The 26,719-nt window shown below is 40.6% G+C and overlaps 2 protein-coding genes across 11 annotated transcripts in view; one reads left to right on the top strand and one right to left on the bottom strand.

Annotated features, from left to right (window-relative positions):
• The window catches only part of LOC109031899 (UDP-glucosyltransferase 2), a 24,437-nt gene extending 16,336 nt beyond the window's left edge, over nt 1–8,101 (top strand). The window contains exons 4-6 of the mRNA XM_019043725.2: nt 4,255–4,480; nt 6,242–6,461; nt 7,799–8,101. Of these exons, the coding sequence (XP_018899270.2) occupies nt 4,255–4,480; nt 6,242–6,461; nt 7,799–8,093 (741 nt within the window). The 3' untranslated portion in view covers nt 8,094–8,101. The remainder of the gene's footprint in view (nt 1–4,254; nt 4,481–6,241; nt 6,462–7,798) is intronic.
• LOC109031897 (UDP-glucosyltransferase 2) overlaps nt 1–26,719 on the bottom strand; it is a 27,783-nt gene extending 1,064 nt beyond the window's left edge. Inside the window, exons 1-7 of one of the 10 annotated variants that reach the window (XM_019043717.2) lie at nt 26,659–26,719; nt 25,339–25,584; nt 22,115–22,499; nt 18,782–18,974; nt 17,341–17,566; nt 14,053–14,272; nt 8,428–10,128 (exon numbers count right to left, since the gene is read on the bottom strand). In XM_019043717.2, coding sequence (XP_018899262.2) covers nt 9,849–10,128; nt 14,053–14,272; nt 17,341–17,566; nt 18,782–18,974; nt 22,115–22,499; nt 25,339–25,584; nt 26,659–26,704 — 1,596 coding nt within the window. In that variant the 5' untranslated portion in view covers nt 26,705–26,719 and the 3' untranslated portion in view covers nt 8,428–9,848. The other 9 variants (XM_019043721.2, XM_019043723.2, XM_019043722.2 and 6 more) reach the window with 9 other exon arrangements.

The following is a 26,719-nucleotide window of genomic DNA, read 5'->3' as shown; positions in this document are numbered from 1 at the left end:
TCCTGTTGTCACCTAAAGAAAGTATTACGTGTGCGCTGCATATGCACATATTTTTTTCATTGTCATACGACCTTTCTTACCAACCCGCATCCTGCGCCGAAAATGCGTTGCCAGAACCGACCTCCGCAGCCTAGGGTTGCCGAAAAACTCGTTTTTTAACCTAATTTATCAACATTGGAGTGGGTTCCGTCATTTTTATCCAATAGAATTCAACCTTGGGCTTGCATAAATGCATTCAGAAACATTGATGCGCTCGAACAGAATGTTTAAAAAAAGAAAATATATTAAATTACATATATGTGTATGTATGCAATAGAGGGTTAATCCAACCTAATATAAAATAACCAATCTAACTTGAGCACAAAGGAAAGAAGAAGTGAATGGTGGAGAGGAAGAAAAAAAGGGGGAAAATATTCACTTGCAATATACCAATGCAACTGCTTGGACCAAAATCTTTCCCCTCTCAGATTAAAATTTTCTTGATGAGTTTGTTGTGACGCTGATTCTAACTCATGAATTATACGAGGGGCGTTCAATAAGTAAGTATCCCCCCCTCTCTAAAATCCATAAGAATGGACCAATTTTAAAAAACTTGGGCTCAAAATCTTCCTTAGGATATTTTGAGTTCAACAAAACAAACCGCAACAAAATCGGACCATGTGCGGCCGAACGCGAGCCGTTTGAACGCGCCGAGGTGCTCGGCGCTCCCGCCGAATCTGCGAGGATTTGAAGTCCGCTATAGGAGAAGAGCTTCTCTGCCAAAGCCTCAGTCGTTCATCACTGACGAAAAATCAAAGAAATTTTTGTAGAATAAGGGGCTTACCTCACTTCTCCACATAACCAGCTCGATCCAAGCAAGTCTGATACTGAGACTAAGACTAAGAGAACAGCTTTTGGATGCCTCGTGCGTGGAAGTCTTTCAGCTGACCGCGGATGAAAGAGTGGACGGCTTGTTTGACCTCTTCCACTGATTCAAAATTAACTCCTCCGAGTTCAGATTTCAGGAACGGGAATAAATGGTGGTCTGGTTTGCCATTTATTACCGTATCTGAAATCTGAACTCGGAGGAGTTAATTTTGAATCAGTGGAAGAGGTCAAACAAGCCGTCCACTCTTTCATCCGCGGTCAGCTGAAAGACTTCCACGCACGAGGCATCCAAAAGCTGTTCTCTTAGTCTTAGTCTCAGTATCAGACTTGCTTGGATCGAGCTGGTTATGTGGAGAAGTGAGGCAGAGTGAGGTAAGCCCCTTATTCTACAAAAATTTCTTTGATTTTTCGTCAGTGATGAACGACTGAGGCTTTGGCAGAGAAGCTCTTCTCCTGTAGCGGACTTCAAATCCTCGCAGATTCGGCGGGAGCGTCGAGCACCTCGGCGCGTTCAAACGGCTCGCGTTCGGCCGGACATGGTCCGATTTTGTTGCGGTTTGTTTTGTTGAACTCAAAATATCCTAAGGAAGATTTTGAGCCCAAGTTTTTTAAAATTGGTCCATTCTTATGGATTTTAGAGAGGGGGGGATACTTACTTATTGAACGCCCCTCGTACATACCTTGATTTCTCCTCAGAAAAGTGTAAATCCAGAGCAAAAGTCGTTCCATTTATTTACACTAAACTTCGATTTAATGTACGATCTACCCTAACCTGGGGGAAAAATGTAGGTATTGAAAAGAAGGCAAGAAGTTGCACGAAAATACGAAGAAAGGACACACAATGAACATAAAAACAAGCAGTGGACTCCAACACAATGTGTTGATAAGGCGCGTCATTAACTCGCAAATATCAACCCCTTTAGTTTTCATTTACATAGATTTCAAAATAGGCACGCAGCACAACAAGAAAATTCACGATCCAACACTGCGAGCTCAACGACGCGACGCACCTTAATGAGACCGTGTATTGTGAATGTAGAAAGCTATTCGAACGAATTTAAGTTTTTTCATCTGCCTCAAGCAAAATCTGATCAGATTCTTGCAGAAAAGTGCTACGGAATAATGTAAGCGAAGAAAGGAAAAATTCTGTCGAACTCCTGAAAGATGAAGTCCATTTAAAGATATTTTGGGGCTAAAATACCCAGATCACCGCGCGGTAGTATAAATCCCGTTATATTATTGAAAAGAAATTGACTCGATATGAATGCAATTGCAATCAATATGTCTTGATTTTGTTATTTTAAACGTCTTTCCATGCAAAGAAGTTCAACCATGTCCATGCTTCATTAGTTCATGAATTGAAAGGAAGCAATCTACATCCCGAAAATCTACTGATTTGCCGTAAAACTTTGCAGAAACTTGATATACCAGGTTGATGTACCCACTCGTTGATTGATTTACCAATCAATTTCGTGAGTGCACAATTGCACATACGTAAAAGTACGTTAAAACGTTAAAAGTTACGTAAAAGTTTGCAATACGTAAATGCTTTAGTCATTTTGGGTGCATTTATTTTTCATGAAACGATAATAAGTATAATTTCAATCCCGAAAAACCATCAATTTTCCGTATAAAATCGAAAAAGCGAAATATGTCGACTCCCTGACGTGAAAATTGGATTCTACGTGTGAAAAACTTATGTATCGATATACTGAGCAGTACCCATGTGTGGACAGAGTCAGAAGTCCGCGGCAACATCAATTCAACAGAAAACGGCAAAAATTGGATCGGATTCTAGCCGCTTTGCCCACCTCTTCTCGTTATTTACAAACCGCTCCTATACAAATCTAAAAATTTTTCTTGTAGCATTGTGTTATTATCAGCTTCCATTTAAACCGGCCGGTTTGATGGCCGAATCGGCTGCCCAAAAAGCAAGCCATTTTCGAAGGGTTTAATGAGAAATTCGGGATATTATCGGCTCTCAGGAAATCACCCCGCCATGGCAAAAATTGGTGGTATAAATGTTTGAGCGCTTAAAATAATCGTATTTAAGAAACTAAGGCATTGCACTATAAAGTCAATTTTTTTTAATAATATAACGGGATTTACTATCGAGGATTTAGCTATTATAGCCTCAGATAATTTTAAAGCGCCTTTGTTTTCCAGAATCTCGTTTTAATTTTTCTTTTTTTTTCTTTTTTTTCTCGGCTTATACCATTCAAGAGGCACTGTGATTAAAAAATATGAAGAATTTTCCATTTGGACTTATAAAAAATGTTTAACTCGTTCAGGCACACCGTGTGTATGGAGTACTGCTGCTATTCAACCCTTGTCTTCTGGTCAAAATTCTTACATGGAAGCCCCTCGCAAGAGGCGAATTTTTCGTAATTTCTCCCAACTTTTTCTCCGTTATTATAATTGAATTGCTTGTCAAATTCTGAGGTCAGTTATATATATTTGTAATTTATACATTTCTTTTTCCCTTTCTTTTAATTTTTTGTATGGAGAGGTTTTGTTGATTTCTTCGGATTTCGAATACTGTAACTTTTCTTTTATTCGGCCAATTTTTATGCATGAGGTCTCTTTTTATTCGTGTTTTAACGGAGAGTAAGTAAAAAATTGCTGCTTACACGCGAATTTTTTCTTTTTTTTCAAATTGGGTGAATCTTAGCGTGACGGTGAAATGGTTAATCAAGCGTAAGTAAGAAGGAAAGGGTCTCGGCCGCGCCGCGCCGCGCCGGGACCCAAGGTGGCCCAAGACCATTGTTCCTCGAGACGCCGACGCAGTGATCAGGGGCGTGGGGAAGAGAGGGGTATGTAGATTCCTGTTTGAGCCGTGTTTAGCAAATGGTCTAATGAGTCTCAAGGCTCATCACAGATCGCACTTACGACTGCCCTGGCTGGCCCTGGCTATCAGAGCAGTGGTACCAAATTTTGATAAGCATAACAAGGCGTGTTGAGATCTGTCAAAGCAACGTTTTGAACAAAACGGAGGAGTGAAATTCTCATTCGAAGAGTGCTGAACTGCTCAGCCATCCTCGAATCAGTTCGTTTGCTTCTGCTTGCATATTTTAAATTAGCGCGGAGCATTCTTAGGTTTCTCGAAAAAAACCTAGTAACGTAGACTCTTGGTATTCACTGCACATAAACTCTAAAGCCCCAGAATGAGAAAAAAATTTAAATCATAATTATTGACGGATTAGTAAACTTTTTACACGCTTTTGAAATTCTCAGAAGTTCGCGCTAGTCACTTTCCGGTAAGTGACTAAGGGACTCTGTTATTGTATCGAGTAGGGGGTCGAAACGATTGCAAAGGCGGTATACAACGTACACGCACCAACAGAGAAAACGCGGTTATTGATTCCTACGCTTCAAATTGTGTTGCAGGAGTTGAAGTCAATCATGGACAAAGCTGAACACGGAGTAATTTACTTCTCCTACGGCTCGATTATTAAAATGAGTCACTTGCCGAGGTCGATCATCGAGATGTTTCTCTCTACTTTTGAACGTCTAGATCAGACCGTCCTCTGGAAAACAGACTTGAACACAACTGATCTAAACATCCCAAAGAACGTGCACGTGCGATCGTGGTTCGAACAAACCAGCATCCTTGGTAATTACATTAAAAACAAAACAATGAAAGACAAAGCAAAAAAAAAGAACAGAAAATAAAGCGTTAAAATCTAAAGCAAAATGACGATGCAATAAAAAAAAAGACATAAGGAAAATGGAGCCATATCATCGGTTGAAACGGGTGGTTGATGTACAAGGTTATCGAAAAGTCACCTACCACCTCTGTAACTTTTTTCTTAATTGAGATAGAGGTTTTTTGTAAGGCGCCCTCGCGCCCCCCTCCCCCTAAGGGCATGGAGCTCAACTTGTTTTTCAATTAAATGGTAACCCCCCCCCCCCTTGTGATACTTTATTCAAAAGATAATAAAGAAAGAAAATTTTTGGCGCAAACCGCAGGTCAAAATGTTGATTTCTCACAAAATGGCGACCGGTCAAAAATCAAAATGACGGAAATTTAGCATGTCCGTTTTTATCGACGGATTGGGATGAAACTCAGTTTACAGCGGTTTTTTGGGACGAGAAAAGCGATTCTTGCAATAGTTTCCCGGAAATTCTGTCCTTTTTCAAAATGGCGGCATAAAGCGGGATGTGGATATTCAGATAGCTTGTTTGTGGATTTACATGAGACTCAGTTGCGGGGGGTATTTTGGCACTAGAGAGACGAATCTGTCAACGGATTCTTCAAATTCTTAAACTAAAACATGGCAGGAACTTGTTAGTACGGACATTCACTGATAGAGGCGCATGAAACTCGGTGCCCTGGTTGTCTCTGGCTCGGAAAATAACTCTTTCACAGTAAAGTTATGTAATGCTAACTATACTTCCGAAATGGCCGCCAAGTTTCAAATGTTTTTCTTCTTATTTTTTGAATGAGGTATCTTAAACGGAGAGGGGGGGTTACCATTTAAATTAAAGTTGAGCCCCACCCCCTTGGGGAGTGCTGCCCCACAAAATTGTTGCTACCATAGACCTAGAAACATCCCCAAAGTTTCAAACTTATATCTCAATTAGGATAGAAGTTACAGGGGTGATAGGTGCCTTTAGATAACCCTGTAGGTAAATTGATAGACTCCTATTTTTACTTTCTTATTATATCATCCTCTAATAATTGCCTAAGTAATTCGGCAAAAATTTTGCAAATCAAGCAAAGGTTTTAGCAATAACACCATAAACTAGTAATGCTATTTTCGCAAAATAAACTGAGTATTTTTGCAAATTGTTTTGTAATTCTCACCAAGAGGGAGGACATTTTAGCAAAAAAAAAACGAATTGCAGACATCGAAAACCAGTGTGTTCCCCGTTTTAGCAAATATTTTTTTCCGTGTACGTCTTTCCATTTACGTCACAATTTTTCCTTTCTAATTCATCCTTGCGCTTCACAGCTCCTCCTTAATTTACCTCTGCCTACCCTTGCTCTTTATGTCATTTCCTTGCTTCATCCCTCACCTCTACTTTTGCCACCTGTCACCCGTCACCTTGTCTAATTTCAGCTATTTTTCATTATTAAATATTTAAGTAATAATAATTTAAATTCCGCTGCTCTTCTTCTATTCTTACTGTGCTTTCTCTCCTGCTCCTCTCTCTAATTATATTTTTTCTGTTCCTTCTGCCTCTAACTCTCCTCATACTTACCTCTACCTGTACTCCTCTACTCTCCCTTCATCTTCTCATTCATCTTCATGCTCGCATACTTCTTTCATTGTGCCCTCCGCCTCCTGATCCTACTGGCAATAGTTGTGTGTTAGATAATGACTCCATCTTAATCACAAAAATTATGTATAAATTAATATCTCTATTACAGCCCATTCAAACTGCGTGCTCTTTGTGACGCACGGAGGTCTGTCCAGTATGATGGAGGCCATCCGTGCTGCCGTACCCATCGTCGGCACTTCCTTCTATGGCGACCAAATCATCAACCTGGCAAACGCCGAGTACTACGGCTTCGGGATTCACGTCCACTACTCCAGTCTCACGCAACAATCCTTTCACGCAGCCATCACGAGGGTACTCAGCGATCCCACGTATGTTATGATTTTTTAAAAGTTAGCCAATGTGGGCTGATCATTAAAATTGATAGACAAAACGAAATACAAAAGAAACAAAAGGCATATGGAACAATCCTATTGGTTGAAACAGTAGTAGCAGACCAAGGAAAAAAATGATGGACCAAATAAAGGGTCCCCCGTGGGTTGCCGTTAGTTAGTCTACTACTTACTTACTTCGTCCGTTGCGACCACCCGCTTCCACCAATGCTATCGCTCCGTTCTCTCTTTATCTTATTTGTCTACGGCTTTGTCTACACATTTCAAAAATTAATCCACAGACCAACAAGATACCACACAAGAAACTTGTAATCAATATATTGAGTATTTTAAAAGAAGACTTACGTGCAATATCTTGGGACTCCAGACTTTTAGGTAGGGAAATGTTGGGGGAATGTGGGGGGGGGGGGGGGGGTGTGTTAGGGGAATGTTGTGTGTTTGGAGTAAAGGTGCGGAATTTGGGAATGAAGAATAAAAAGATATAGATAAAAGAGGTATAGCAGTAGAGGAGGTAAAAAGGACTGCCATAAGAAGGCGTATTTCGAGGAATTTGAAGAAGCGGGCTGCAATAAGAATAAGAGAAAATAAGAAGCAAAGGGAAGAAAGGAATACAGGAAGTAAAAGCGACTGTAAGAAAGGAGAATGATCAAATATAAAAAATTAAAAAGGAATAAAGGAAGACGAAGAAGAGAAAAAATAATGAGAGGAGGAAGATTCGTGGAAGAGGAAATAGAAGGAGAAGAAGAAGTGGTAAATTTCAGTAAGGGTACAAAAAATAAGGAGACTTTCTTTTTCTTCCTCTCCTTTTTTTAACCTCCTTTTTTCACTATTACTCATTTATTCTTCTCCTTCTTCTTCTTCCTTCATTCATTCCTCTTAAAATGTGTCTTAATGCCTTATCCTATGTTCCCGTCTTCACTTCTTACCATTGTTCTCCTCTACTTTCTTCATGGTACGCTTAAAGGCTTAACGCTATCCAACTGAAAGTCTAAAGTATACCGAATTAAACCAAGGCCGAGAATTTATTTTTTTTTTTTTCTTACACAAAAGCATCTCCAAAAATCGTATAGAAAATGTATCAATCAGTATTGCTATTATTTGCAATGTGTCACTCATCCGAAACTAAACATACTTAACTTCTGATTCTCGCTGTATGATTCGAGAATTTGATGAAAGGGCAGGTTTAAACCAATGGATCTATTTTGACCGATTGCTTGTTCGAATTTTCTTTTCTCTTAGGGTTGGGACCTAAAAACACCCTGTAATATTTTTGATCCTGATGAATTTGTTCGCCTTCTTTCTTTTGCTGGTTTCAGGTTCAAATTGAACGTGATACAGCGCTCGAATATATTCAAGGATGAACCGGTGCCACCTTTAGACGAAGCCGTTTATTGGGTGGAGTACGTCATCAGACACAAAGGAGCCCATCACTTGAAACCCTTGGCCGCCTATATACCTTGGTACCAACTGTTTCTCTTCGACGTGATCGTCGTTTTCTCTGCCGCATTCCTCGTCTTAGCGTATACTGTTTACATCGTTGTAAAAGTGGTATTGTACCTAACTCGCTCGCTGTGTGGAGGATCAAAATCGATAAAAGTAAAATTAAATTGAAGACAGGATTTTTTTTGCAATTTTCTTGGTTGTTGCATCTTCTACAGCCCTCATCAGACTAAGTTAACTGCATTTTTAAGTAGTCAGTAATGAGGGGCCTTCATAAATTACGTCATCCAAGTAGACGGGTGGGGGACGTCTAGCGGTGGATAACAGTGGGTGACGGGGAGGAAGAAGGGGTCAAGCCAAGGATAACATAAGCTTCTCTGAAGGCAAAAAGGCTGAAAATTCTTGCTTGAAATTTGGAAGGTCAGCTAGTAATATATCGCGGCCTTGATTTTTTTCCTTTTTGGGAGAACACAACATATATTTAACACTCAATGAAAGGAATTAATTATGTTTTTAACGCTGCAGACTATATCGTACTAATTCTAATCGATTTTCTGCGTTTTCCTCCTCAAAGGGGGGTGGGCACAAAGGATGGCGTACCTAATTTTTAGGGAGGGGTTTAGCAGAGGATGACAATAGGGTACATTGAGGGAGGGGGAGTCGAAAAATTGAAAGAAATGGGTGACTTAATTTATGGACGGCCCCTGATGTGTTTACTCTATTACGACTAAATAATCCTGTAATGAGCCAGAGATAGTAGGCCACCGAAACCTCAATTTACGCACATGAAACGGCGAATACCTCGAAAACCGCACATGGGATCTCTTTGCGTATGCATCATGCGTCTCCTTGTATGGGTAGGTCCATTTCTGTATAGGTTAGAATTGTTAATTGGTCCTTTTTTGAAAAACATAGCCCAATTGGGCGCATTCAAATTGAAAGGAACTATATCAATTGTGATATAAACCCTGGCATGCACGTACATTCTTACGAATCTCGGGGCTCATGTCTAAATTGATAAAGCTCCCAAAGGCAAAAATGCGTCCATTTAGCCTCTTGTTAAATCTTACGCCGTTTGGACTAAACATTAATAAACTGTATGGCTATGTGCAAGATGTTTCTAAATTAATCATAACGCTATACTTCCCGCCATGTTAGTGAATAAGTCATGTAAGATGCTCTTCCACGACCGTCTATGATTGAACAATATCTATGTGATTCTTGGAAGAATTCTTTCACAGCATGAAGGAAATTTACAGAGAGTGAAGTTGAAAGTTCCAAAAAAATGGTCAGTGAATTTAAAAACTGAGATAAGTATAGTTTTATTGTAAAGTTGTTTAGTTTCACTAGTAAAACAATGTCATGATATGAAGAAAAATATTTGATCTACAGTGAATTTTATTAGTTTAAGAAAAAATTGGCTTTTAAATATGAAGTCTTACTTGCAGAATTTTTGTGTTTTAAAAATGCAGCAATCATTCAATTTAGCACTAAAACAGCTACCATGAAAACAGAATTGGACGTATTTCTATCAAACAGATTTATGTGCAGGTGAGAAATATGGGGTGTGCTCGTCAGTTGTCCAACCATAAGAGTGATGGAGTGAATGAGATATAAAGCGCCAGTGATGTCAACGGCGATGGATGCCATCGTTGCGGTCGCGGCTCTTCATGGTGGTCATTACCTAACTCATGAGCCCTGTCCACAACGCTCTCGTCCCATGCCCGCGGCTCATATGTCCCGCATTCAGTTGGCACATAGTTCTGTTTGCTGAATTTAAAATCACACTTTTCCAATTCTTCAAAAGGAATCACGCTCACTTTTACATTGTTTCTTGTGCAGCTTTCTAGAGAACACCCCATATTTCTCACCTGCACATTAATCTGTTTGATAGAAATACGTCCAATTTGGGGTGAGGCAATCCTGCTAATCGGCTTTTTCCTTCAGTTGAGTTTTACAAATTCTTGTCCATGATAAGATTACTAGTTTCAGGATGAGATAGAACACCACAAAAAACAATGTGCCATAAATTGCAATGACATCTATTAGAAATAGCTGGTAAGTGGGGATTTTGGTCGCTAGTGGCTTTAAGTGGTGGGCTCCTTTGTGCCGGACGACGTATTCGAGAAAATACACGGCCGTCTCGAGTGACGTCATAGGCTTATCACTCAAAATTTTCGAGGCCCTCCTTATGTTCTCCTTATATCTGGAACAAAGGAAAACAGTATCAGAGACTTGCGGCCTTACTTATAGTGAGGAGGGTTCCGACTACCTCAAGGCCTCCTTAACTTATTCTATTCGTAAAGTTTAAGAAGGCCGCAACGTTAACTTAGAGACTGTGAATAAAGGCCTCTGTTTAAGACACCCTCACGCAAGTAGCATTTCTCAACGGAAAAATTTGCTATATATTGCGATTTTATCGGCGATAAAATCTCCAGGATCATCAACATCTGAGCAATTATCCTCGATCTCATCGCGATAAAATTGCGCTTTTGTCGCCCAACAATTTATCGCGATAATTTAGAAATGAAAATCGCAATAAATAGATAGCGATTTAATCTCGACTTTATCGACAAAAATTGATCACGATTTTGTCGAACCAAAAGTTGCGATGAGTAGCGACTTAATCATCATACAGGGTGAGCGAAAAGTCCCCGACCTCCCCTCGAACTTTTGAACGCATGCTTGTATCGAAACGAAATTTTGGGGATGCTCCTAGATCAATAGGAGCTACTTTTTGGCAAAAAGTAGGGTGCCAAAAAGTAGCTCTTATTGATCTAGGAGCATCCCCAAAATTTCGTTTCGATACAAGCATGCGTTCAAAAGTTAGAGGGGGAGTCGGGGACTTTTCATTTACCCTGAATATCATATATATCATTTTTTAATGCGATAATATCCCAATACACTGCCACCGATAGAATCACGATATCCAACAGATAAAATCGCTATTAATCGCGGTCACTGCTATTTGGGCATACGAATTATCCAGCCCCATGGAGACTTCAGCAACGTCTATAGGATTAGCATTAAAGAGTTTACCGACTTGATTGTAAGTATATTCAATTAACATTGGCTGGTTTCATTAAATGACTAGCTAATTTTAGGGTTCGGGTCCATCCGATCATCAACCCGCGTTTAAAAATTGATACCTACATACGTGTACAATGGGCCTGTTGCAAACTTTTGCTAGAGCAAAACTAAGAGTTGTTTCTTACAGATAATGCCTCAAAAATCACGATGAGCGCATCGGCAAAGTCTGAAATGCATTCATAACTTCACAATCTGCGTGAGAAATTTGCGGTTTTTTAAGGTTCCCGTTTCGAAAACGATACTACGGTACAGGTGAACATTTTGTTGCAGGAGTCGTTCCATTGCTGGCAATACTCATCATGGCCGACGCCAGTCCGCCAAAACACGTGTGATGGGACGAGATAACACCTGAACAGGATTAAACCAGATAACAATCGGCGTGTTTACGTTCATATTTTTCTCGCCCGCCTTAATTGACCTTAAACTCTCCTCGAATTACGCGAGGAACTGCGCAAGCGTCGGCCATGATGAATATTGCCGACGATGGAGCGACTCCTCTAACAAAATGTTCACCTGTGCAGTAGTATCGTTTTTGAAGCGGGAAGCTCAAAATAACGCAAATTTCTTACGCAGATTGTGAATTTATGAGTGCATTTCAGACTTTGCCGATGCGCTCATCGTGATTTTTGAGGCATTATCTATGGAAACAACTCTTCATTCTGCTCTAGCAAAAGTTTGCAACAGGCCCATTTTCCGGATGAGTACGTTCCAAATCATAGTACCTACGGCAAGTCACTCTTGGTCTTCCGGCACGTCCTTCATGGTCGAACGCAGATTTTTATACGGACGTGTTTCTATCAAATGGAACTATGTACATTAAGACCTGAGACTCATAAGAATGCATGCGTAATAGGGCTCACGTCATAATACACATAGTTCCGTTGACGTCCACATTCCATGCGGAGTCTGCAGCCACAGTATACTCGGCATAAGCGAACAGACTCTACTAGTCCCCCTTGTGAGGTCTTCGATTAGGATATTTTAGGTTAAGGCCAAGGGGCTGCGCCCCCTGAGCCCCCGATCACTAGCTACGCGAGTGACATTCGCAGTGATTGAGAAGTGATTTCTCAGTGATGTTCCCAGGAACATTTGATCACTAAGATGTATGCATTTTGGAGACTCTGGAGGCAAAAATGATTTCGTCACAGAACCTTGTTGCCGGAGCATGCCATCATTTGCATATGAATAAATGTGTGGAGATGAAGCGATGATGGGGATCGATCATTTCTTCAAAAACGCATTTGGCTGGGACGTCATCCCATCGGGTGGACAGTCCATGGATCTCCTTCCGCGATTTGACTTGCTGAAGTAGCAAAAGTTCATCTTTACCTCTTAAGAAGATTATCGGTGGCGTAGGGGTCTAAAAACTGCGCAACGATAGTATAGTTCGAGTTCCGAATCGCAATGAGCCCACTCGTGTTTTTTTCTTATACTTTCATGGCATATAAATTTCACTGATGTTTTTGTTTTATTCTATCTGATTGCATATTAGTGATCATATCCTCATTTCATTTCCTTTCCCTTTCCCTTCCCTTTTTCCTTTTTTGTAGCATCTTGGTCCATTTACAATTATTATTTTAAAATAACTTTCCCTTGGTATACAATTGATGCTTCAAACGGAATCAATTGTTTTAATGACATTTCCAGCTAAATCATGGGTTTTCCCAGGAAGGCAGCCTCTCGTCCCTCACGGACTCTATTGTTGCCAGATAAGTTGCTTTTTTAACACTTTTCCAAATTCAAATCCATGTAAAATATTTACATTTATCGCACAATCTGGCAACCTCTCGAGTGAAATAGAAAAAGATGAAATCGCTGAGAGTCTGAATCCTTCGAAGTTTATATTAATGATATATGTATTAATGATGATGATGATTAGCGTCAATGGTGAGATCTGCAGGGTTATCCAAAAGTCACTGACCATCCCTGCAACTTTTTACCACAGTAAAACTTTGGCAATGTTCCTCGGTCTAAAGTAGCGACGTCCCCCCAAAATTTTTGGGGGCGCCGCCCCCCCAAGGGGGGAGGGGGCTAACTTTTTTTCAAATGGCAACCCCCCCCCTTTGTGATACTTCATTCGAAAGTAATGATAAAAGAAAAGTTTTGGCGCAAACTGCAGGTAAAAATGTTGATTTTTGACTAAAGAGCGGCTGGTCAAAGTTCAAAATGGCGGAAATCTAACATCTCCGTTGTTTACTGACGGATTGGCGATTAACTTGGAATCCAAGTGTTTTTTGAGACGAGAAAAACGATTCTGGTATTGTTTTTCCAGAAAAGTTAGTCCTTTTCAAAATGGCAGCGGTCAAAATGGCGGTCTAGAGCGGGAAAAGGATACTTCTATAGGCTGCTTATCGTTATATTTGCATGTAACTTGGTATCCGGAGGTATTTCGGCACGAGAAGAACGAATCTTTCATTGGATATCTGGAATTCCAACAAATTTCAAAATGGCGGCGGAAAAATGGCGGGAAATCAGTTTTACGGCTGTTCACCAAAGGATTTGAATGGAATTTGATTATTTAGTATTTCAAGAATCTAATGAAAGATTCCTTTTTATCGAGCCAAAAACCACCAAGATATGGGAATTCATGCAAATTCATCGGTAAACAGCCGTAAAATTGATTTCCCGCCATTTTTCCGCCGCCATTTTGAAATTTGACGGAATTCCAGATATCCAATGAAATATTCATTCTTCTCGAGCCGAAATACCCCCGGATACCAAGTTTCATGCAAATCCAACAATAAGCGGCCTAAATATCCACTTCCCGCTCTAGGCCGCTATTTTGAAAAGGACTGACTTTTCTGGAAAAACAATGCCAGAATCGTTTTTCTCGTATCGAAAAACTTCAGGATTCCGAGTTTAACGCCAATCCGTCAATAAACAACGGAGATGTCAGATTTCCGCCATTTTTAACTTTGACAAGGAAAAAAGTTACAGGGGTGGTCAGTGACTTTTGGATAACCCTGTATAAAGAGATGAATACAAGTACGTGTCTAGGCAACAGATGAAATAATTTAATTTCAAAGAAAAGGGAACTCACGTGGGGTCTTCCAGCACGGTCTTAATGACCCAACTCAGGGATTTTTGAGTGAGATTCTTGTATTCTAGACGAAGTCCGTATCCGAGGTACTCAGCATAAGCCAGCAACCTCCACTGGTCCCCGTAGAAAGGCATACCCGCAACCGGGACAGCATAACGAATGGCTTCCATCATACTCGATAATCCTCCGTGAGTAAGAAACAGGACACAATTCTGGTGCGCTGTGTGGAAAATGGAATTTGAAAATAAAAAATGGTATTTAAAAGTATTAAAAGTGAGAGCATTAAGAAACCTAGCCAATTCGTCATTAAGAGTTTTGAGATAACCTAACTCGAGATTTGTGAGCAATAGTTGGAGGCTGCTGGCATATGTTAGACAAGGAGGCAGCTAAATTTGAAGAAAGAATAACACAAAAAGGGAGAGAGGAAACAAGATGAGCCGATGATGAAAGAGAGGAGGAAAAAAAAGAAAAGAGGGACAGATACGAAAGAGGTTAAGTTCATGAAATACCTCTCATTGATATTCCTTCACTTCTTATTTCTCCTTCATTCCTCTTCGAGTTTTTCCTGAAGGATAGCCCATTCTCTTGTTCCTCTTTTGCATACTTTTTTTTCTTCTCCACCTTCCTCTTTTCCCTATCGATCCTCCTTCTTTTGCTCATTTCCTACTTCCCGTTCCGATCACTAAAAGTCCTGAAAGTCCTAGTCGTATGTGAAAGTCCTCAAATTACATATCTACAACTCCTTTTTTAAGGATGGCGTTATTCGGCGGTACAGTAGCGTCGCGGATAAAGCGTTATTCGGAGGTACAGTTCCTTGACCAAAAATCCTCTAAGTATCGCTAAGGTACCTACCCTTACCAGATAACTTTGTGACCGCTCACCGAAAAATTTCCTACCGCTAAGTGCCTTAACCGGATGACTTTTAAGACCGACATCCGGAAAATTTCCTACCGCTAAAGTGCCTTTACCAGATGACTTTTTAAGTGCTAATCGAAAAATTTGCTACAGGTAAGCTGCTTCCACCGGATGAACAAGCAAACACCATCTACGATGATCTATTGGTATTATCTGGGAAAATTATGTAAACAAGGGTTCTTAGGCGCGCAAAAATCAACGACCTGCCAGTGCTCCCGTCAGAAACCGGCTACATATTTTCGGCCTGCCGTGAAAATTTCGCACCTTTTCTCTGGTTAATTGTATTTTCGTCAAGTTGTTGATTGCATGAAATAGCAATACAATATTCATCAGTTTTTCCAGTGTATTTGTCTCCAGAGATTATGAAAAGCGTGCGCAGAGCAGTTTACGTCAACATCGAAGCACTGAATTACCTAAGTGTATTTACATTTGGCCTGAAGTACCTGGCCATGGACCAAGAGAATAAATAAGGACTCCCAACTCCCTATGCTAACCTGTGTTAAAAACCGTTACCGCGCGCTTGCAGCGAACCTGGCAGAGGGTGCGGTGAACTAACGCCACAGCTGTCCACGATCGTACCTCTATAGTATGTTATTCCATGCAATGTTCTTTGTTTATCTACGATTTATTTATATGTTTAGATACTTTAATACATTTTACTTTCGCAAACTAATGAAATAGTATAGATACATACCTTCTGCAGAGGTCAATGCGAAAGACTTTGATTTGAAGTATCTTATCAAAACACGAGCAAAGATGATTCAGTCAACTTCTGACGCAGAATCAAAGAGACTTGCTAATAGTCAAATTAAAGGTAATGCTTGAAGTCAAGTATCTTTGATTTTGTGACACTCAGTTGATTTTTATCAGTACAACAATATTTCTCAATCAAAAGATTTCACTTGCGCCTTCGGCTAAAAGTACAATCCTGATTCCAGCTGCACACTGCACACACACACACTTCCTTTGGCTTTCTCAACAGCAGTTGCTGCTGAGTAAAACGGTTAGAAAAAACACTTCACATTATTACCAGTTCATGTACCCGAAGACTGACGAAGATTGAAATGAAAATGGGAAACTTTTCACACTAAACTCTTCAAAACTGCAGGGCGACCACGAGGATACGAGGATCTAGAAACTTCTATGAGCACTACTGAGTGATAAGCCTAAATAGGTGGTGCATGGAAATATAAACAGGAGGACCCAATCGTCGGTTTAGTTCACTACACCCTCTGCCAGGGAGCGCTGATGTCAGCGCTAACCGGAGTTGGGGGTCCTTATTTATTCTCTTGGTCCATGACCTGGCATTGTGATGTTACTTGCAGCATGTATACCTGCTGTTGGCACCTTAGCGGAAGGAAATTTACCGGTTAGCGGTTAAAAAAGTCATTCGGTTAGTGAAGACGCCTCAGCGGTAGGAAATTTTCCGGTTAGCGGTCATAAAGTTTTCCGGTAAAGGTACCTTAGCGATAGTTAGAAGATTTTCTGGTCAAGGTACCATACTGCCGAATAACATTTTATTCGACGGTACCGTACCGACAAATAACGTTTAATTCGACGGTGCCGTACCGACAAATACCGTTTTATTCGACGGTACCGTACCGACAAATACCGTTTTATTCGACGGTACCGTGCCGCCGAAAAACTACTGCGTTTTTTTCAACTCTCGATTTCAATATGATTGGGTTCACTATCAATTTGAAATTTTAAAGAAAGAAATTGCCGTTACAGCAGATAAAGGATGCTTGAAGACTGAGCACTATTTTTTACTGCTACTCCCCTGATTTCCCTCACGACTTCGCTTTGTCACGAATATCTGTAAACGAAATTGATAGTAAAAATATGTAGGTATTTAACTCATAAAAATCTCTTTAATTTGAAGAGGTACTTTTGTATTAATTCTTTTATTTCGTATTTCCTCTACTTAAGGTTGAACCAGAATATTTAGAGTATCGTTTGATTCAAGCAGAGGCAAAATATTTTAGAGGCATCTCATTGCTTTCTTGTCTATAAACTGAAAGTTAGGTACCTATTTTTTGAAGTCAACGCTGAGATTCGCCTGATAATGACTCATGATCGAAAAAATGAGCGACTGGTTTATAAATCATACCTAATCTGCAACAACTCGCCAAGCAAAATGCTCATCCTGACATTCATAAGTCATCAAAAGGTATATTTGATTTGATTTTTGGCCCGAAAAGTTACTTACTTATCAACTATCATCAGGCGAAATACATTATTGACCTCCGGATTTGACTTTTGCCTCAATCGATGACATTACTTAGATTGTTAGCGCAGGGTTTCTGAAATATATTGTCTCTACATCCAAGTTTTTAAACATAGATTTGCTTGATGGCAAAAAATCAAACCCACCTAGAATACTTGGCTGGTCAAACCAATTTCTCATATGGACATTTTTAGGAATATCCCAATCCGAGGCGTTGAGGTTGGATTTCCACAAAACCGTCTGCTTCAACTCCTTAAATACGGACAAAAAAGTGTTGACAGCCTCCTTTCGGAAACTGCTTGCTTGCAACAATGTCCCGAAGCAGAAAAATATTACTCCGTTTTCCGCTTGATCCATGATGACCTTGATTTCCTGAGGAGAATCGGATAATGTGATGAAGTCATAGGAAAGTGGATTTAAAGGTGAAAGCTCAAAATTATTGAATTGGTTTCTCATGGAAGGATTTAAATCCACAAAACCAAATACGAGACAGGCGAAACATCTACTTTCTTGTCATGCATGGGAACTAAAGATGGTGAATGTGGTGGTGGTGTATGGTCTGATCTATGTTCAAAAGATGGGTTGGCATATGAATGAAAGTTCTAACATATTTTTTGCGGTGGGGAAATTTTTAGTACCCTTTAAGGCTGATATGATATGTTGGTCTTACGCCCTTTGTTATACGAAGATGCGAAAAAATCTGGGACATTTAGTAGGAAAAAAGTAGGTTGAAATTGAATTTTGAAGGAATTTTACTCATTTTCATTATTTAAAAGGAGTATGATCGCAAATTAGATTTAAAAAAAAAAGGATTTAGAGTTTACGTTGCTTTTTTTCTACTTGGAAATTACTTCAAAAAATGTATAGAGGCACCCAAAAGAGTGGTGAAAATGCTAAAATAAATATTAAAATATTTTTATTCATACCCTACCACAAAAAACCAATTTCATTTTCAGTCCGGCAATCAAGCGTGACGGAGGTGTAGACTCTACGGATTTGGTAATTATGATTCAAGGAGGCTTGTTTTCAAAACTTCTCTCGAGAGATGACGTTAAGGTGATTCGATGGACGCCATATTTTGTGTCAAAACGACGTGCGATATATCCCATCAATTGGTTCTATTTTTTCAGCTACTCGTTTTTTTTTTCAAATTCTGAGATCGCAATTCTATTGTAAGGAGACTAAAGAATCCCCTTACCAATATTAACAAACAAATTCAACGTAATATAGGCGTGGTTTACAAGAGAGAAAATATCGCATTCGAGTGCAGTTTCAATATCAGTATCAAATGCGATATTATTCCTCTAAAAAATCACGCGTTTATTAGGTAAGTTGAATTTGTTTGTCAAAACTTAAGTGAATTCTTTAGTCTCCTGACAACAGAACTGCGATCTCAAAATTCGAAAAAAATGACAAGTAAGTAGCTAAGAAAATGGAACTAATCAATGCGATTTATCGCATGTCGTTCTGACACAAAATACAGCGTCCATTGAATCACCTTAGGCCTTAATTTCATCTAATCACAGCAAGTACCCGCGAGGACCCGATTTTGTAGAACAAGAATTGAAAAAAGATAGTTATTCCTACCTCGTCCAAAGGGTTTGTGCCTTTGATGTTCAGCTCCGATATCTCGATAACGTGTGGCGGATAAAGTTTGGCTCCATCCACGGCAACGTTTCCAGTAAGTAGGTATAAAGAAATATTGTGCAGCATGTCTCTAATACGAGGCAGAGGTTTTGAAATATACTTGGCAAGCAAGGCGTCATGCTGCGGATAGTACCTGAAATATAAAGGAAGGTGTAAAAAGTATAAATAACTGAGAAAATTACTTACCAAATTGTTTCCTCGTTATAAGTATTTATTTTTTAAAAAAAAAAAAAAATTCTGGAAAAAAACCTTTGGGTGATTTCACGATAATAGGCATAGTCGTGTCGCCGTGGGTTCTGAACGACATAGGGCAAAACGATTAAAAACCAAATTAATTAATCAATAGGAATGATGTCCCTGAACCTATCCATGCTAAAAAATATGATGAATTATTATTATATTTAATAATACAGGGTGTTTCAGACCACCCGTACCAGGCCTTTTTCTCGGTTGGTATTGGTCGTACGAAGTCGGTGACCGCGGGGTTGAATAGGAAATTGACCCCAAGGAATCCGAATTTCGTGGTCCCGAAACCCCCGCACCCCCCCTTGGGGGGTAAAGGGGGGGTCACGATGCTAAAAGTCACGGTTCCCGACCGAATTGCGGATAGATCGCATCAGAATTGAAAAGCACGGAAAATTTCACGTGGAATTGACCCCTAAAAATCCAAAATCGGACGATCCAAGGCCCAAAAATGACCCCCTAAAGAGGGGGCCAGTACCCCCTCCATAATTTCTCTTTGGTCTCAAAATTGACGTAAATTCTCCAGAAAAAGACGTTTTCCCAGGTAATCGACCTCGAGAAATCCAAATTTCATGGTCCCGATGCTCCTCTAGCCCCCCTTGGGAGGTAAACGGGGGGCTCAATTTTGAAAATCGGGGCTCCTTTCCGAATCGAAAATTGATTACATCCAAATTGAGGAGCAGAATACATTTACATCTTAAGTGACTCCTAAGAGTTCTAATAGACCCCCTGAACGGCAGAAAGTAACCCCCTGAGGAGGGGGGCTTCGCCCCCGCCAAAAATTTATCAAGATCCCTCTTTGGTCGCAAAATTGACGTCGATTCTCCAGAAAAAGACGGTCTCCCATGTAATCGACCCCGAGGACTCTAAATTTCATGTTCCCTGAGCTCCTCGGGGTTGATTACATGGGAGACCGTCTTTTTCTGGAGAATCGACGTCAATTTTGCGACCAAAGAGGGATCTTGATAAATTTTTGGCGGGGGCGAAGCCCCCCTCCTCAGGGGGTTACTTTCTGCCGTTCAGGGGGTCTATTAGAACTCTTAGGAGTCACTTAAGATGTAAATGTATTCTGCTCCTCAATTTGGATGTAATCAATTTTCGATTCGGAAAGGAGCCCCGATTTTCAAAATTGGGCCCCCCGTTTACCTCCCAAGGGGGGGCTAGAGGAGCATCGGGACCATGAAATTTGGATTTCTCGAGGTCGATTACCTGGGAAAACGTCTTTTTCTGGAGAATTTACGTCAATTTTGAGACCAAAGAGAAATTATGGAGGGGGGTACTGGCCCCCTCTTTAGGGGGTCATTTTTGGGCCTTGGATGGTCCGATTTTGGATTTTTAGGGGTCAATTCCACGTGAAATTTTCCGTGCTTTTCAATTCTGATGCGATCTATCCGCAATTCGGTCGGGAACCGTGACTTTTAGCATCGTGACCCCCCCTTTACCCCCCAAGGGGGGGTGCGGGGGTTTCGGGACCACGAAATTCGGATTCCTTGGGGTCAATTTCCTATTCAACCCCGCGGTCACCGACTTCGTACGACCAATACCAACCGAGAAAAAGGCCTGGTACGGGTGGTCTGAAACACCCTGTATGAGACTTCAAAGGCCGAAAGTGTCCGGTCGGTTACGCGTCGCCAACCCCGATTTTGAAGCAAAAGAGCAATTTGCGGTAACATATCAGTACTGATCATGAACTCTTTGGCAATATTTGCTGAAAAGAGACTCAAGTGTTCAAGAAAATTGCCAGTTTGAACTAAAATGTTTATTATTGAGCGAGAAAAGTCATAAGAAAGAGATGTCGCCACATTTGGCAACAAATTTTTGCAGTTGTATTAAGTGCAGTGTTTATCTCGCCAGATGGAGTCAGGAGTTTCAAAACTGCCATCAAATTGTTCGCTGAAGTCTTCTTGACAAAACCATTACTGATAAGTCAGTTTTTTTTACAATGAAAACTTAAATTATTATGAAAACCAGTGATTTTTACGTGTGTAGCACTAATTCCTCACTACGCAAAAACCTCAATTTAATAGTATTAAACTTAAACGAAGTCTCCAAAGTCTAGAAAACTTTTAAGGCAGCATTAATTCCACCTCATAACTCAAGAATTGCCAAGTTTCATCTTTTGTATCATCTTTAATCTCACATTTTTGAGTGTCGGTTACGCTGTGACTGTTACGTAACCGACACAATTTGGCAGGGCCGCCATGTTTGCGTGGACGTCCAGCAGTCCCGCGGGAAGCGCTGATACCTGATTCAATGGCTTGTTTATCAATCAATTTACTTTGCACTGAATCAAAATAGAGCGTGCCAAAGCTGGAAAAAGGAAGTTTAATACCTTTAGAATGAGGTAATGAAATCCTGTTAAAATTGGTGCACATTTATTTCTCAGGTATTTCATATTTTAACTATTCCTGTTATCGTGAAATCACCCCTTTGAACTTTAAAATTCGTACTTTTTACTTTTATTGATCGTAATAATAAAAAAGAAGTTACCTAAGACTTGCCGACTAATTGGGAACGGATTGCGCACACCCTCAAGAGATCTTAGTGACTAGCTTTGGGAAGGTATAGAAGGAAAAGTTTAAATGGATGCATCCAAGCATTCCCAAACCAGAGGAAAAGGGGGAAAAGGGGGGAGGAAGAGAAGAATCACTTCTTTTTCAACGTAGTTAACTTAATCTTTTCCTCCTTTTACTTCTCCTTTCGCCTCGTACCCTACTTCTCTTTTCTCTGCGCGTTCTTCCCCTCCATCTCCTCCTTTCTCTTCTTCTTCTTCTCCTCTTTTTTTCATTTTCTTCTCAGTCCAGAGCTTAGACACGAGTCACTGAGACCACATTTTGCAATGAGAACTCATGCACTATTTTTGCCTCATCTATAAAAGCCTATACCTATCTACGGAGGGAGACCAATGGCACGCATGTTGTTTGGAAACTTAAAAAGGATTATTCGACATATCTTTGCTGGCTCTTACTTCCCCATCATTACTTATCTTCACCGAAACATCTAGTACCATCCGGAGATGAGCGTCCTTACCAGTACTCGTGATACAGCATGGACGCGTACTGCATCCACGTATTCCTGAGCCTTTGGAAGAGGCTGAGGGGTCCAGCCGTGCGGAGCTCCATATACGGGAGATAGGCCACGGCGTTGGCGGCGCCGGCGAAGCGGAGCACGTCAGGGGTGTGACCGAAGGAGGCATAGGTGACGACGGGAGCGTCAAAGATGTGGCCAAGCACGGCAAGCGCCTCCTGCCCAAAAAACAGCTCTAGGAAGACCAGGTCGAACCGCGAGGCGCCGCGGGTCAGGTCGCCGAAAACGGTGGAGCCCAGGACTTCGGGCACGAATACGTCGGCGTGGAGCTTCCATTGGTCGATGCTGAACTGGTCGTCCGTCAGCGAGAGCTCCATCATGTTCCAGTCTGAAATCGGGAACGAGCAGTTCCGTCAGTCCGGCGGGCTGATTATTGGAATTGACAGACGAAGTTATGGACGAACTAGACAAATACGTGTAATGAATTGTTTTTCACGAGATTGAAGCGTTATTCTCGAGTGTTATTGAGGGATAGAAAAGGAAAGAGAGGAAGACAAAAATGAGAAAGAAATGGAGAAGAGAAAGAATAGAGCAAGGAGAAGATTAAGAGGAAGAAGAAAAAGAAGAAAAAAAGAAGCGAAATCAGCAGAAGGTGAAAAAAAGAATAAATGGAAGAAGAAAGAGGAGGATAAGAAGAAGAGGAAGCTAATGAGGTTGAAATAGAATAAAAAGAAGAGGTACAGAATGGGGAAGAAGTAGGTAGAACAATTGATGAGGAAGATGGCAAGGAAAAGGAAGAGGAAGGTATGCTTCATTAATTTCTATTAAAAAGCTATGAAAGGCGCATATGCAGTCAGTTCAAGGATCCATGGTTGCGAATAAATAATCTTCAGTGCGAAAAAAGAGCTTGTTGCTAAATTGTTAATACATGCACTTTGACAAAGTTGATTTCCAAGGGCCATTGAAACATAATAATTGCACCCGTAATGTGGAAGGTGGACAAGGTAGTTAAATGTCCATAAAATTGACTACGTTTAGCGATTGCAAACTTTTATTTCTGCTGGCTGATTAGTGAAACAGATGGACAAAACTATACAGGGTTATCCAAAAGTCACTGACCACCCCTGTAACTTTTTTCCAAATTGAGATGGAAGTTTGAAACTTTGGGAATGTTCCTCGGTCTAAGGTAGCAACTTTTTGGTCCCCCCAATATTTTGGGGGCGGCCCCCCTTAAGGGGGGCGGGGGCTAACTTTTTTTTTCAAATGGCAACCCCCCCTTTATGATACCTCATTCGAAAGATAATAAAAAAAGAAAATTTTTGGCGCAAACCGCAGGTCAAAATGTTCATTTTTGACAAAATGGCGGCCGGTCAAAGTTCAAAATGGCGGAAATTTCGCATCTCCGTTGTTTATTGACGGATTGGTGTGAAACTCGGAATTTTAGGGTTTTTTGAGATGAAAAAAACGATTCTGGCATTGGTTTTCCAGAAAAGTCAGTCCTTTTCAAAATGGCGGCGGTCAAAATGCCGGCCTCGAGCGGGAAGTGGATATATAGGCTGCATATCGTTGGATTTGCATGAAACTTGGTATCTGGAGGTATTTCGGCACGAGAAGAACGAATCTTTCAATGGATATTTGAAATTTTGACAAATTTCAAAATGGCGACGGAAAAATGGCGGGAAATCAGTTTTACGGCTGTTTACCGATGGATTAGCATGAAATTATTTGATATTTCAAGAATCTAATGAAAAATTCCTGTTTATCCAGCCAAAAACCGCCAGGATATCGAATTTCATGCAAATCCATCGGCGAACAGCCGTAAAACTGATTTCCCGCCATTTTTCTGCCGCCATTTTCAAATTTTTCAAAATTTCAAATATCCATTGAAAGATTCGTTCTTCTCGTGCCGAAATACCCCCAGATACCAAGTTTCATGCAAATCCAATGATATGCAGCCTAAATATCCACTTCCCGCTCGAGGCCGCCATTTTGACCGCCGCCATTTTGACCGCCGCCATTTTGAAAAGGACTGACTTTTCTGGAAAATCAATGCCAGAATCGTTTTTCTCATCTCGAAAAACCCTAAGATTCCGAGTTTCACACCAATCCGTCAATAAACAACGGAGATGCGAAATTTCCGCCATTTTGAACTTTGACCGGCCGCCATTTTGTCAAAAATGAACATTTTGACCTGCGGTTTGCGCCAAAAATTTTCTTTTTTTATTATCTTTCGAATGAGGTATCACAAAGGGGGGGTTGCCATTTGAAAAAAAAAGTTAGCCCCCGCCCCCCTTAAGGGCCGCTAAGGGGGCCGCCCCCCAAAATTTTGGGGGGCCAAAAAGTTGCTACCTTAGACCGAGGAACATTCCCAAAGTTTCAAACTTCTATCTCAATTTGGAAAAAAGTTACAGGGGTGGTCAGTGACTTTTGGATAACCCTGTATGTATACTAAACAAAGAGAATGAAGCTATCTTTTCGGTGGAGGCAAGTGGTTGCAATGAACAGAGGAGGTAAGTTATTACTTCCTAGTCTATTGACCGACTATGACAACCCACGAAAGACCCAATGTTCCCTCATAGTCTTGGACAACCACTTATTTCAAAGGATAAGATCGTTTCATTTCCGTTTTGCATGCTATGTCGTTTCGTCTATCAATGGAGATGTTTCATGTGTGAGAAATTTGCGACTTGATTATTGATTCTTAGGTAAAAGTTTGCGAGAAACACGATGGTGCCACTGGTTTTCTCTGCGAAATCAACTCACAAGCTCAAATATAAAGCTATCAAGTTGAGGCTAAAATGGAGGGGATATCCCACGCTATCCTGAGAGTCCACCTCTACATCAAGACAAACTCTTCATGCAAAGATAGGGAAGAAATACATTAGCAGGGCTGCCACCTTATTTAGGGACTCTAAAACTGAAATCACGGCAACCCTGTAAATGTATTTGCTCTTTGCATGGAGAGTTTGTCTTGATGTAGAGGTGGACTCTCAGGATAGCGTGGGATATCCCCTCCATTTTGGCCTCAACTTGAGAGCTTTTTTTGAGCTTGGAAGTTGATTTTAGAGAAAACCGGTAGCACTATCGTGTTTCTCGCGAACTTTTACATCGGAATCAACAGTCAAATCGCAAATTCCTCACACGTGCAACATCTCCATTCCAATAACTAGCGCGCAGTAGCGTTATTCATCTGAAAATTGCATGTTCAAGGGATTCCTCATACTCACCAGCAGCTGTATGTTTCATGAATCGGTCCGCGGATAAGAAAATATGTCGAAGATTGGATGTCTGGTCCTTTGGTGGGTACGGGCTGACGACGGTGACATTGTGGCCGCGGAGTGCAAGTGCGTAAAATATTGGTTCCACTTGATCGTAGTGGCTTCGAAGAGGGTTTGGCAAAAATACAAGAACGCTAAAGGCGTCATAGCTGTGCGACCAACTAAGCACTATCAGCATCACAGTTAACTTCATACCTAAACAATTGACCAACACTAGAAAAATTATAAAAACTACCATACTTACCTACCTGCTTGCATGAAATGTTAAATTTGAATAAAAGAAAAAAATTTAAACCACACGAATTTAGAAACCTTAATTATTTGTTCTTTCTATGTAAAATTTGAGTGGAATTTTAAAAGTTCTTTAAAAAGGAAGTTATAGTAAAAATGGTTATTAAAATTATGTTCAGTTCTACAAAATCACTCGCATTGATAATGAACACAGAATAAACTGCGAAATATCCAATGAGAGGGACTTACATATTAAACATACCAAGTGCATGTAAGATCTTCCTCGATATTATTTAATAAAATGTGTAACACGTAAAGCATTACGCCTGCGGCACAAAGCGTTGAGGAGGCGTAACCCCTAGTTTTTTAACAAAATTTCGTATAATAAAGTCATACCTATATAACTTGTACCTATAAAAGCAAAGTGGTATTTTTACGGTAAAAAAGAAAGGTTTCCTAACTCGGATTTGTCAACAATTTTTTACACAGATAGTGGAATTTTCTCTTTGAAATTTACGAGTTTTTACAACTTCTCTTCAACGGCCGATGTTATTAAATTGGGGAGTGTCTGTTTTGATCCCGCGCGGCCCAACACACCACGAAGAGACGCGCGAACCTTTCGATACCGCTCAAATCACTTGTACTGAAGTTATGGAAGATAGTGCGGGGGAAGAGGCTGTATTGGAGCTTTGAAGGTTTGATTTTGAGCATAGTAGTTACGTAACCACTGTTTCCATGCAGAAATGGTGTAGTGGGGACGCCTGCTGGGGAACAATCTTGTTTGGCCGGTTATATTCTCCCGTGGGCACGGACTCATGCGTCCATTCATATGATTTTAGTGATTACGTCATACGAGCATAGAGTGCATGCGATACGCTAACGCTGTCCGATGACCCTCATCTGAGCCCGTGGCACACGATCAAAGTAGAACTCTCAAATTGAATGGCACTATTTCTTTAATTTCTCATCAAGTTCTTCGCGAAATTCCGTGAAAATTTCAAAACATGAACTACGATGTGTTTCAAACAAATCTCTTACCTTTAAAGATCGTCGGCTTTGAGAGGATGTCAGTCAACGATGCCATCAATGAGCCATTTGA

The sequence above is a fragment of the Bemisia tabaci genome, chromosome 10 (assembly GCF_918797505.1).
Source record: "Bemisia tabaci chromosome 10, PGI_BMITA_v3".
In the NCBI taxonomy this organism is placed as follows: domain Eukaryota; kingdom Metazoa; phylum Arthropoda; class Insecta; order Hemiptera; family Aleyrodidae; genus Bemisia; species Bemisia tabaci.
The sequence above is the reverse complement of the archived record's forward strand: the minus strand, read 5'-3'. Positions and strand labels throughout refer to the sequence as shown.